Source organism: Ipomoea nil, unplaced genomic scaffold (assembly GCF_001879475.1).
Source record: "Ipomoea nil cultivar Tokyo-kokei standard unplaced genomic scaffold, Asagao_1.1 scaffold0099, whole genome shotgun sequence".
Taxonomy (NCBI): Eukaryota; Viridiplantae; Streptophyta; class Magnoliopsida; order Solanales; family Convolvulaceae; genus Ipomoea; species Ipomoea nil.
This window is the reverse complement of record NW_017616527.1, coordinates 837,742-851,801: the sequence shown is the minus strand read 5'-3', so window position 1 is coordinate 851,801 and position 14,060 is coordinate 837,742. Positions and strand designations below refer to the sequence as shown.

The 14,060-nt window shown below is 39.4% G+C and overlaps 1 protein-coding gene across 1 annotated transcript; it reads right to left on the bottom strand.

Moving 5' to 3' along the window:
* Positions 1–2,918: 2,918 nt before the first annotated feature.
* On the bottom strand, positions 2,919–3,455 carry LOC109180203. The gene has a single exon (XM_019329715.1). The coding sequence runs from the start codon at positions 3,453–3,455 to the stop codon at positions 2,919–2,921; it is 537 nt and encodes a 178-aa protein (XP_019185260.1).
* Positions 3,456–14,060: the final 10,605 nt, after the last annotated feature.

Below are 14,060 nucleotides of genomic sequence, written 5' to 3'. Positions count from 1 at the left end.
GATCCTTGAGGCGGAGGAGGTGCGGGTCTGGCTCTGAAATCTTGCCTCGGCTTCTTGAAACTGTGTGATCCACTTCCTTCACTTCTCTTCTTGGCAAACTCAAAGGTCCCCTGTTGAAGCTGTTGCTGTAATACCCGGTATTTTCCTGTGGTTATGCTTCGGGGACGAAGCATCTTTAAGGAGGGTAGATTGTGATACCCCGGTTATTTGAGTATTTTGTTATAAATATTATTATTCTAAATAAAATATTATAAAATAGATATTATGTTAAACAAAACATTTTTACTATACGGTCTGTAATTATATTATTTTATGTGACCCAAAACTATTTAAACTAGTCTACTATTGCTACTCTTTTATTTCTAAACGATGTATTATGGCTAATAATTATTTATTTATATATGCGTTACGTATGTATATATGTTAAGTACTAGTAGGCTAATATGTATATTAAAATTATATTAAGTTTTTAAGTATTGTAGTCTCCTACAACTAGAATTATTATTTATAATGCAAGTTATTAGTTAAGTGTTTAAGTAGTAGTCATATTGTTCCAGATAACCTAATTCAATATATTTTTCTATCTCTGTCTGTCGACAATCCCTCCTTTCTCCCAAACAAAAATAAAACCCTAGTAGTTTCTTCTTATCAATTAATTTCAAGAATTAGATGTCAAGATCATCAAGCTTAGGTGATTGCTTTTGGGCATTATTATAGGTAAGATTTATGTTCACTAAAATTTCTTTTACCCCAAATCAAAAAATATTTTTCCTATGTGTTTATGTGATTCATGATTTTAATGAATTTGTGATATTTAACGTGGAAAGTTATTTGATCATATTATGTGAGTAGATATGTGATTTTAGTTGTTTTGGAATTCCTGCGTATGTGATATATATGGTGATTTTATAGTGTATGAAAGAAGGATTTTTGATTAGAGCAGTTACTGTTTGAGAAAATTCTGACTGGCGCAGCTGGAAAGAAAAATTCGTAAAAATTGCTTCCTAAACTTCTTTTTGCTTGAAATGTTTTATGGAGAACCTAGACTTGTTATAATTGATGTTTGTAAAAAGTTTTGGTTAAAAATATGTTTCGATTTTTCCAGAAAAATTTCGTAAAGTGGAGGCAGTGTGCTGCCAGTTCAATTTCTGTCTGGTGCAGTGTTGGGAAATAATTCGGGAAAAATACCTTTAGACCTTGGATTGATTTGAAACTTTTTGTGTATAATCTAGACTCACTGTACCTTGTATCTGGAAAATTTCATCTGAAAATGTGTTACCAATATATTTCTATAAATTTTTCAATATAGGTCATACCTTCTGAAAATTTCTGTCGGTTCCTTATTTGAGGTGTTGAGAATTTGTTTGCTTGAGAAATATCAGGGTGTGTTTGGTTGGTGGGTTTTGCCCATAGGAATGGGTATGAAAGTGATTGTTGTTGTTTGGTTGATAGGTTTTTAGAACACTACTATGGGTATCGAATACCCCATCAATTGAAAAACCCATACCCAAATTAAATAAGGGTTTCATTCCCTTATTCATTCTCAAGCACTACTATTAGTAACCATTCCCATTCCACCCAACTACCAAACATGTTAAATACTTTCACCAAAACCCATTACCATTACCAAGTATTTGATACCCATTCCGATTCCGATTCCTATGTGCGAACCAAACACACCCTCAGTAATGTTGTCACTTTTATAAAGATTGAGGATAAAGGAAATTGATTCTTAAGACTTGTGTAGTATCCTGTTGTGAAATTCTGGATACTTGGGTTATGACCCAGTTTGTTGTGGAGTGAGCGGTTGAATATACCGACTCACTAGGGAGCTTAAAAACTCTCTGTTGTTTTGTGGAGTGAGCAGTAGAAACATATCCTGTCTCACTAGGACATTTAGTCCTGTTGTTTTGAGGAGTGGTTAGCGGAGTCTACCACTAGGGTATTTACCCTGTTGAGTAGTAGTCAGTAGAAACGTATCCTGGCTACTAGGACTAGTTACTACCCATTGGGCTTGGAAACCCATTGGGGGTGTGCACACTTAAGGTATTAGTTTTGTTCCACTTATATGGGATTTTTGCGTAGTGTTCAGTTGAGTGAGTACTGTTCATTAGGGCTTATTAAATAAGACCCTGCCCATCATTTGCTTGGTTTAAATGGGATTTTTGAGTAGTGTTCAGTAAAGAGAATTACTGTTCACTAGGGCTTAAGTAATTAAGACCCTGCCCATTATTTGAGATTGAATGGGATTTTGTGTAGTGTTCAGTATGGTGATTACTGTTCACTAGGGCTTCATGAAACAAGACCCTGCCCATTGCATTGAGATTGGTGTTCCTCCATGTTGGAAAAAAATATATTACTTTTGAAAGGTTCCTAAAATATCCATTGTGAGAACTACTGATTTGGTATTAAAAATTATGAGTATTGTTGGGAAATTATGGTTATTGGAAATTCTGAGTATTTCATATTTGAGTTATGTTCTATATGCAAATTATCTGCTCCTATGTGCTATGTGCAAAAATGTTTTACGGGGTGAAGCAGATCTTACAAGCTTTATGCTGAATTTGTGTGTTTCTTTGTTTTCTATTCTTTAATTGTTTTTGCAGGAACTCTTGCATGAGCATTGGGCATGAGAACGAGCAAACCACCTAGAGATATCATTTATTAGTTAGACAGTTGGATTGTTAGATGTTTTTGTACTAGTACATATCTTGAGTTGTTTATCGTAAGTTGTAAATTTAGCCTTAGCACTTAGGTTGTGGGTTGCCTAAGTGTGGCGGTAACACCCATTTTCTTTTGATTAGTTAATGCTTCCGCTATGATTTTAGTAAATTGTAAATTAAGAAAAAAAAATTAAGGGAAATTTGGTTATGAAAAATGGGGGTGTTACAGTTGCACATGATACAGATCTGCTGCGCTCAGCTAGGCTTAAGCATGCTCACCGTCAAAGCTTTCCGGGCTTCGTAGTTGAGCCCTGCCACAAACTTCTCCACCTTTGCCAGCTCGGTGGGAACCAACATCCGAGCAAAACGGGCTAGCTCGAGGAAGCGCTTGTGGTATTCCACCACAGATGACGACCCCTGCTGAAGATGTAAGAACTCCTCGTACATTGCCACTCTAACGTGAGATGGGTAGAACATCTCCCTCAACTTGTCCTTCAAAGCTGACCAATCGAATCCAGGCTCTTCTTGGCACGCTGGACCTTCGTGCACCCACCAGAGGTCGGCCTCGTGGCTAAAGTAAAAAGAAGCCAACTCCACGCAGCGGTCTTCTAGGAAACCCACAACAGCGAAGATCTTGTCCAAGGACCTGATCCACTCTTCAAGCAGCACCGGATCTTCCTCTCCAGCAAAAACAGGCGGCCTATGCCCCGAAACTAAACGACCCATGTCTCGATTCCCAGCAGGTGGTGGCAGGGGAGGGTTGTCGTTGTGCAACAGGGCCTCACTCAGCATCTACATCGTTTGGGTCAGAAGCTACAAGTTCCGAGCCAGCTGCTCGTTGGTCGGCATCTCTGGGGTACGGGCACGATGACGAGGCGGAGCCATAACGAGATTCTACAGAAACAACACGGTTACGGTAGGCACAAACAAACTGCGCACCCATACCCGGCGCTAAAGACGAGAACGCTAAAACTAAACAGAAGCAACGGAACAAACACAACAAACAACAAGCAACTCACAACTCACCACGCGTCTTAATAATCCTAAGTCCTAAACACTTAGGTACTTAAAGGTCAACTTATGGTCTCAAACCACACTTAACTTCTTAAAGTCCAACTCTTAACATCTTAGGCTCAAACCTAGGCTCTGATACCAACTGTAAGACCCCGGACTTTTCAACATTTTTAAAACTTAAATCTCAAAGGTAAATATCTAATCATCAAGGCACACATTGTAACACCCCCGATTTTCATGAAATTTTTAAAACTTAAATATGTAAGGCAAAACAACTAATAGGTATCATAAAACGTAAGCAACAGCGGAAGTCTTAGATTAAAACGGGAAAACCAGGAAGTGCTATGCCACATCTACCTCAATGTGGATGCACAGGCAAGTCTAAAGCCAACAATCTATCTTGTTTAACATAACCATGGCACACAGGCCCAAAACACTATCTACATAGACAAGGGAGCTATACTACAACCAACCGCTAACGCGCTCGCCAAATCTACTCAGGACCTGTAAAGCACATAAAGAAAAGGGACGACGCCCGGTCAGCGAATATTGCTGGTAACCCATCAATACGCATTATATAGCATATATAGATAGTATAATACAATACCATTTTCGAAACGGAATACAGTATATATCAGTTCAAAAGTCATAGAGAGAAGTAACCTGTAAAACTATTCCACTCTCAAAAAGAACAAGGGAAATCAACATCCCAAGACAACATCAAGACAAGAACAACAACAGTACAACTCAACACAGCTCAAGATGTAATCTACTGATCACAAAGTAGAAAACATCAAGACAAGGACAACAACAGTAAACAAGTTCAACTCGAGGTGTATTCTACTGATCACAAAGTAGAGTACCACTCGACATGCTCCTCAGAAAAGGATAGACATTCCAACCTTATGCCCTGTTCCAACCTTATGGCTACCCCCGGCCTTATTACAGTTCCAACCATTACCTCCGAGAACCCCTGTACTTCTGAGTCCAACCTTATGCCTCCGGGAACCGTCGTTCCCCTTCCAACAACCTCCAACATTTCCACCGATCTCGCAGTACACGAGGGTACCGTTCATTTCAATTACATAACCGCCAACATATGAGCCTGAAGCCCAAATTATGAGCCTGAAGCCCAGATTACAACTCCAATATCATTTCATGGCCACCACGAGGACCACATTTACACCTTAGTGATTAATGTCCCATACCACTAACCGTGCAATCAAGGTACAACCAATACACACACTTTCATCACAGGAATCAATCAATGGATCACAACGAAGATATGAAACCATACTCAACAAGGAAGGATTACAATCCGACTTCAAATGATGATCAACACAAGTTGTCATTCTCAAAAGGGAAGAACAAACTGCACACACTAGCATTTCAACATCAAACTAGCATGCTTATCAAACGGGTAAACCAAACATAGTTCCGAAGAACATACTAGACTCATCATGGTTCAACGAATTACAAAGTTAAACACTTAGCATGATTCAAGACACCAAATCCTACACAGATTTTTAACATACCGTTCTAGACATACGAAACATCAAGAAGACACCCAAATAGCCCAACAAACAACATCGGGAAGTCAGAACATCAATTACCGAGTCAAAAGAATCACGGGGAACAAATCCCCGAACATCACCAAATATGTACCCCGCGGGTGGGGCCACGGGTGGACCTCCACCCGTGGTTCCGCCAGCAAGTACACCAACCCACAAGCTTGTTCCCCGCAGGTGGGGCGGTGAGTGGAGCTCTGCCCGCTGTTCCGCCCGCGGGTACCACTATGTACACCAAGATATCCCTTCGGGGATTTTCAACAACAAGTCCAAATTCAAGTCCAAAACACCCAAAATCTCACAAAATGCAACAATATGACTTGAACCCAAGAAATAGCCAAGCAATGGCATACAAGAATACTAATTACAAGACAATGCATTCTCACAAGACTTGCTCTAGATATGCATTCTCACAAGACAATGCATCAAAACTCACATTTCATAACAAAATTACAAGTAAAAGTCAAGAAATCATCATATAGGTAAGAAAATAGATTTTGTAAAGCATGGGTTACCTCTTGTAGCCTAAACCTTCACTTTTCACACCCTTAAAAGCTTCTCCTAAATGTCTCCTTCAACTTCAACTTCAAGAACACACCAAAAGACAACAGATATTCTATCTTTTAGAAATGACACCTAAAAAGATACTAAAAACACTAAGGGACCAAGGATCTTGCCCTCCCTCATGCTCAAGGTTAAGAAAGTTTGAATCTTGGAGACCAACTTGAAGAATCTAGGATTGCCCGAAACTTGGCTTGAAGAAGAAGCTAACAATTTTCTAGAGAGAAGGTGGAGCTTTTGTGTTTAGGGTGTTAGGGAAATGAAATGAAGGATGACTCTAGGTTAGCTTGGGGCACAAACATAAGGTGAAAAGACTGCTTTGCCCTTACTAAAGTGGGAAGTGTAAGGAGACAAGGGAACAATTCATAAGGCATAGAGTACAACCCTTTGACTTGGATTGACTAGTCAATTTCTAGTCCTCTGACTATTGAATTTTCAGGATTTTAGGAATAAATTACCAATTAGGCTAGGATTAATTATCTAATTAATCAATAAATAGATTTTGAATTTACGGGGTGTCACACACATCAAGCGGATGCTATATAAAATAGGCAAGCGTTATGCCACACCCACCAACCATGGGTGCACAGGCTAGTCAACAACAATCTAACAAAACATTAACAATTCTAAGGCACGCAGGCCAACAAGGATAAACGTCTAGCATGGGATCTATACTAACTAAGGTCCACATCTAGAACGCTCAGCATATACTAAAAACCTGTAAAAGTCAAGGGATAACACCCGGTCAGCGAATAATGTTGGTAACCCATCAATACGCGTTAAATAGCATAATATAGATAGAAATAATCAAAACCATTTGAAACGGAGTATAATATATATAATTTCAAAACCAAGGAAGGAAGTCAACATCAAAGACTCATCAATCACTCTCAATAGAAACGAGGATCAACATCCTCACAATAACAACAAGACGACAAACATGAAAGACAACACAACTCAGGATGCATCATACCGTTCACAAGGTAGAACACATCAAGACATGCTCATAAGCAACGAAATCACATTCACACGGTGACAACTACATGTCACAGTGACAACTACATGTCACAAGCTTCATAGTTCCAACCTTATGCCCTGTTCCAACCTTATGGTTACCCCTGGCCTTATCACAGTTCCAACCGTTACCTCGTAGTGCCACCCTGTACTTCTGAGTCCAACCTTTTGCCTCCGGGGACCGTCGTCCCCCTACCTACACTCTTATTCACCGCTGAACTCTCAATACACGAGGATACCATTAATTTCACAATCACAAAACCGCCAAACTCGTGAGCAAAGCTCAAGTAACAAACCACCAATCTCAATCATAGTCACACAAGCTCATCATCATTACCAAGAAAACTAAGGCTCAACAATAGCCTTAATCAAGTATCAACAAAGGGTACAATGATTTGCATACGATCACTTCATAGGAATCAATCAAAAGATCACAATAAAAAATGAGGCCATACTCAACAACAAAGGGTTACCATCCAACATCAAATGATTGTCAACACAAGTTGCCAATCCCAATACGAAGGAACAAACCACACATACTAGCATATCAACATCAAACTAGCATGCTTGTCAAACGGATAAACCAAAATTAGTTCCAAAGAACATTCGAGACTCACATTAGTCCAACGAATCACAAAGTTGGACCCTTAGCAAGATTTAAGACACCAAACCCTATCATAGATTCCTAACACACCGTTCTAGACATACGAAACGTCAAGAAGACTCACAAATAGCCCATTAAATCAACAACGGGAGATCAAAACATCAATACCGAGAAGAAAGAATCACATGGAATAAATCTCCGACCAACACCAATAATGTACCCGGGGGGTGGAGCCACGAGTGGGCCTCTACCCGTGGTTCCGCCCGCGGGTACACACACCCACGAAGCCGGTTCCCCGCGGGTGGGGCGGCGGGTAGGCCTCTGCCCGCGGGTACACTCTTGTACACATTAATCCCTTTGGGGATTTTCAATAACAAGGCCAAGTTCAAGTCCAAAACACCCAAAATCTCACACACAACAATAATATGACTTGAACCAAGAAATAGCCAAGCAATGGCATTCGAGAAACCTAAGAACAAGCTCTAAACAGGAATCCCCACAAGATCATCCATCAAATCTCACAAATCAACACATGATTCACAAGTAGAAGCCAAGAATCATCATATAAGTGAGAAAATAGGTTTTGTATAGCATGGGTTACCTTTGTAGCCTAACAACTTCCTCTTTTCACCCTTAAAAGCCTTTCTTAGAGCTCTTCAACACCAACTTCTTACACAAACCAAAACATAACAAAGATCCTAACTTTAGAAAAAGACACCTAAAAGAAGGTTAAAAACACCAAAAAGCTAAGGACCTTACCCTTTCATATGCTCAAGAAGGAGAAAGTAGGAATCTTGGTAGGAAATCTTGCAATGCTCGGAAGTCCAATTTATTGCTTGGAGAAGAAGCTAAATTATTTTAGAGAGAGGCTAGAGTATTTGAGTTTTAGGTTGAGAGGATGAATGAAATGAGAGAGTCTTGCTAGGTTAACTTGAATCACAAATCTTAGGTGAAAAGACATTTCTACCCTTATATGAATGATCTTGTATTTTGATTATGTCTAGAGCCCTAGGATTTATATCGTGAATTTGGTATTATGATGTTCTAGGTATGTATGGGTGGGATTATGCATGATTAGGTGTTAACTCTAGTCTAGGACTTGTGTTTAGGAATTTGCATTTAGGTTTCTTGATGTTTTTGTGGTTCCGGATGCTCCTGAACCGTTATTTGATTATTGTGGAGTCTTGGCCTGTTTAAGAATCGTGTTAGAACGTATTTGGTGTAATTCTTGGTTTAATCCCGTTAATTGAAACATGGTGTTGTTGTTATGTGTTTGAATGTGTCTGGACACGGTTTCGGGTTCCACGAGTGATCCTAGAACCAAAAGTTTCCTGTGAGTCAATGGGGGGTAGGTGGGGGCAGGGGTGCTCGCCACCTACCCGCTGCCCCTTGCCTGGTTTCCAGCGGGCAGCCGGCTGGCAGGCGACTGTCCGCCGGGCACCCGTTGGAAAGGGGAGCCGCCACCGGCGGGTGGTCCTCAACCCGCCGCCCACCCGCTGGAAAGTTGGTAGGTGTCGTGATGTTTTCCCCCGTTTGTTGTTTTCCTGTGTCCCCGTTGTACCTCGTTTGTCTTGTATGAGTCTCGTTTGGTGTTTTAGGGATCGTTCTAGGATTTTATGTGTAATACGTGTCGTTGTTGTTGTGTCTTGATTGTTATGTGATTATGTGTTGATTGATAAAATGATGATGAGTATTGTGGTCATTGCGCAATGGCCAGTGTGAATGATGATGATGAGATTGTGATTGGCTGAAAAGAATTATTGGCTGTTGGCACCACTTGTGCGCAGTCATTATACTAAAGGTACATGCCATAGCGGTGACTGTGCTAAAGGCACACACCCACCTTATACTTGTTTTCCGTTGAGCATGGGTCAGGTTATAAGTGTTGCAGTGTCATGTTAGTGCTATATGTGCTAACCCCTTGATAGTGGCACTAGAGGTGCGGATCAATGAATGGCATTGCGGCACCACCTTGATATGTTGGTGGTTGATAGGTGGTTTGTCGGTAGGGGCATGTAGTTGCCTAGAGGCATAACGGGTGGTGGTATAAGGGTGGCCTAGAGGTATAGGTTGGAACTGATATAAGGAAAGAGGGGAGCTACAAGGTTGGAACTTGGTATAAGGTTGGAGGATGAATTGTGTACTTTGATGACTACTTGCTAATTGATTGTATTGAATGCCTTCGTTGCCTCTACTTGTTATTTGTATGCTTATCTGCCTGTCATGTCTTGTATTGCATGCTTAGAGTGCCTGTTAGTTCTTATGATTATTGTATGATGTTGAGTCTGTTAATATGTCTTGAGTCTTGATCTTGGATTTAAACTAGAGTCTCGTAAGTATATATGTAATCCGGTTTCAAAATGAGTTTCTTATATCTACTTATATTGTACTTAACGCAATGGAGTGGGTTACCAGCATTATTCGTTGACGGTTGTTACACCGAATGTTTTTGAGGGACAGTGTGTAGCTTCGGAGCGCGCTAGTTGGATTCGTAGACTTAGTTTAGATAGTTCTAGCCTTGATGAGATGGGCTGCGTGCCTTGATTTGTATTTGGATATTAATTATGGTTTATGCTTTGTTAGTTAGTTTAGCCTGTGCATCTGAGTTCTCTAGCTCAGATGTGGCATAGCACCCCGACTACTGTGTTTAGTTGATGCGCTGTTTGGGAATTAATAATAGTTTAACCTTTATTTTATAGGTTTTAAATATCTTAACATTTAGGGGTGTTACACAATGGTCTGTGTCTCGTTCACAGTTGGCAAATCTTGAAATCTGCATAAGGTAGCTGACTATAATCCAATCTTTTGTCTTTTCCTTGTCTTGGTTAACGACAAGCCCTCTTGGTTTTTCTTGAAGTTCGTCTTGTCGCCTGGTTCCTATTTAATCCTTTAGTGACCAAATGCTTAGTGATGCCTTTCTATTCCTTGGAATGCATTTGGTTGACTGCTCTCGACGTCGCATGACGTTTGGCGATTTGGTGTGTCACATGTTCTTCTTACGGTGCCTTAAAACCTTCAAGGTCCTCATTCCAAAGTAAGATCTTTATTGCAGTGAAGCTTAGTGCACGACACTTTCCACGCGTCCGCCGCCTCTACTTGACACGCCGAGTCCTTTTTAACAGCTGATGCGGTCCAACATAATGAAGATCCATTAAGATTACAAATTGGGCCAATCACAAGATCCGAGGCCCAAATCAGCTTTATTATTTGTGGTCATCATTTATTTTAAATTGTTTAGAATTAAAGAGAAAACACTAGTTGTATTTAGAAAGGATTCCTTAAATCCTTTTCTAAATAAAACTCTATTTACTTGTTTTCTAGATTAGGTTTAGGACTCTTTTTCCCATTGTATTTAGATTACAATGCTGCCCTATACCTATAAATAGGGCACATCCATATCAGTTTTGAGGAGGCTTTAATTCAATAAAATTCTTAAGTTTTTCTTTACACTTGTGTAAGAAACCTTATGGCTAATTGTGGACTCAATTAGTGGCTAGTCGTGGACTCGACTAGCAAATTGATTCGTGGACTCGAATCAATCTTCCTTTCTTCAACCTTAGATTTAGGTTCGTGGACTCGTTCTTGAATCGAAGGAAACTAGATCCGACTCTAGTTGATTGAAGATTGCATCATCGAGGTACTTGAAGCTACAATGGGATTCTTCCAAGTCTTTGAGGATTCGAGACAAAGGGTTTCTCGTGAGGTTTAAGGTATTTTGATCCATCTCTATCTTTACTTTGAGAGCATTCTTGGGACAATATTCCATTTTATTTGAATCTTGGATTAGATTCATATCAATTTGGTATCAGAGAGACATTAGAACAAAAGATAGACAGGTTACTCAAACGAATGAATAATTTGGAGCAACGCTCACAGCAAGTGCAACCACCGCACAATGACGAGCGACACCTGCCACCAGTAGGAAGAGTGGATCCTATATGTCAAAGGATCCAGCAGCGTAATGCGGAGTTGGGAAACATTAAACATGAAATTCCTAACTTCACCGGTGAGAAAGGACCTACCAAATACATAGAATGGGAGAATGCTGTTGAAACTCTTTTTTATTTAAAGCAATATTCTGATCTTACAAAAATTAGGATAGTTGCTACATCTTTTAAGGGGTATGCATTATCTTGGTGGCGAAAAAGAAATATAGAAAGAGTTGCTAATTTTATTCCCTATGAATCTTGGGTTCAAGTGAGGGAAGATATACGCCTAACTTTTCGTCCTAAATCTTTTTTCTAAGATCTTGAAAGAAAATTGCAGGGAACGGTGCAAGGAAAAAAGTCAGTTGATGAGTACTGCCAAACTACAAATATTTTGCTTAAACAGGGAGACATACATGAAGAAGAGACAAAAACTGTTGCTCGTTTCGTACATGGATTGAACTTAGAAATTCGATGTGGAATGAGTATTCAGAGATATGACACCCTTTATGATGCCTTGTATGCTGCACGTGAATCTGAGGCAAAAATCAAAGAGATGAAATTGTACAAGTCCAATAATGGTGCATCAACATGGAACAACACAAGTTCCACCCCTAAAAGGCGTGATGAACATCCCCCTCCAAGAGATGATTCACAAGAAAAAGGTAAGGAAAAGGTAAGTGAGGCAGTGAGGCCTCAACATGATAGAGAATTGATTTGTTATAGATGTAATGGGAGAGGCCACATAGCTCGTGATTGCCCTAACAAAAGGGTAGTTAAGATAACAAAACAATCTGAAAATTTTGCTTCTTGTCTTGAATATAAGTCTAAGGATGAGGTATGTGACCATTTTGAAACTCTCAATGAACATGTTGAGGGAGAACCATTCATACCTTTAGATTCTGATTCTAAATATGTTGCTAGTGAGTCTAGTCATACTATTGTTGTTAAGGAGGTTTTGAATGTTCACCCTTTAAAAGAAGATGAGTCTCAAAGAGAAAATATATTTTGTACTAAAGGGTCAATTAAAGAGAATGCTTGTGCTATGGTAATAGATTCTAGAAGTTGCACAAATGTGGCTAGTGCAGCTATGGTTAAATTTCCCCAGTTACCTTTGCTTAATCATCCAAATCCTTATTGTTTGCAATGGTTAACTGATGTAGGAGAAGCTAGAGTAACCAAACAGGATCTTATTCCTTTATCTATTAACAGTTACTCTGATGAAATCTTGTGTGATAATATCCCAATGCAGGCTGCCCATATCTTGTTAGGTAGACCATTGCAATTTGACAGAAAAATAAGTTCTGATGGAATGAGGAACACTTATGTGTTTCACATGAATGGAGTTACATATTTCTTGTCTCGTTTGTATCCTAAACAAGTAGAAGAAATTCAATTGACATTGATGCAAGCTCTAAAACCAGCCTCAAAGAATGAAGAAATCATAGAGAGAAAAGTGGAACCTCCATGTTTGGAATTGCAATCACCACTCCAATCCTCTAACTCAGTTTGTAGCCAAACAAAGGGACCACAATCAGTGATACAGTGGAAAGGACCAGCCCAAGGTGTCAAAGTGCAACATCTCTTGGTAACTAAAAAGGATAGTATGCAAGAGAAAGGAAGGGGAGTCACTTTATACTCACTTTTATTCCAAAAGCATGCATTATTATTCTCTAGATTTCTTTGCCATGTTTCTATTAATGACGTACTTGCTAGATGTGTTAGAAATTTGTTTGCCTCCATACATCCAAGATTCCTTAATTTTGATTTTACTAAAACTTTGTTTGATAGAGATAAGGAATCACTGGAAAGTTATAAGGCACATTTGAAAACTTCTTATGTGAAACACTACTTGCTCAAGGGGTTTTGGTTCAAAGTCAATGGGATTTGCACTTTTTGCTTTGTTTTGGGCAATGGTTTAATTGATGATTCACATAAAGGACACTTTGGTTTTCCAAAGAGTGATGATGTTTTGCATGGATATTTTCATTGGCCAAAGAAGAAAAAAGATGTAGAATCTTATGTTCATAATTGTGCTACTTACCACCACAATACATCTAAAACATTACTTGATATTTCCATGGATTTTGTGTTTGGTTTAGCCTTAAGCTCTAGAAGGAAAGATGTTGTGCTTGTTGAAAATTCAAAAAAGATGGCTAAATTTAATATGTCTCGTTTTGCTGATCTATTACTATCCAGAATGTTTAAATTCCATGATGTGTCATTAGACTTAATTGCCTTACTTGTTGATTGTAGGATGATGATTGGAGCGACTCGTGTCAAGCACCCCAAGAAAAAGTTCCATGAGTGTGATAAAACAGAAAGTGAGCTTGCTACTTTGTCTTTCATTGAAGATTTGGATTCGAGGACTAATCCTTTTCAAGAATGGGAGAATAATAGGAACCAGCACACATGGAATCCAATAAGGGTCTATAGTGGGCTCATTACAAGGCCAAAAAGTACATCCTTAAAGCATCATTGGTGGAAAAATCAAGGAATTCCAATAATAATTCCATTCGATAGAGGAAAGTATTATAGTGGCCCGTTTCAAGTGATGTCACGGATCGAAGACAATGTTTATAAGATTCGAGGTCGAATCATTTTTCAAGAAGGGGAGGATGATGCGGCCCAACATAATGAAGATCCATTAAGATTACAAATTGGGCCAATCACAAGATCCGAGGCCCAAATCAGCTTTATTATTTGTGGT

What these genes read in the sequence shown, in the direction of transcription:
- LOC109180203 (XM_019329715.1), bottom strand. Translation starts at nt 3,455, where the DNA reads ATGCTGAGTGAGGCCCTGTTGCACAACGACAACCCTCCCCTGCCACCA.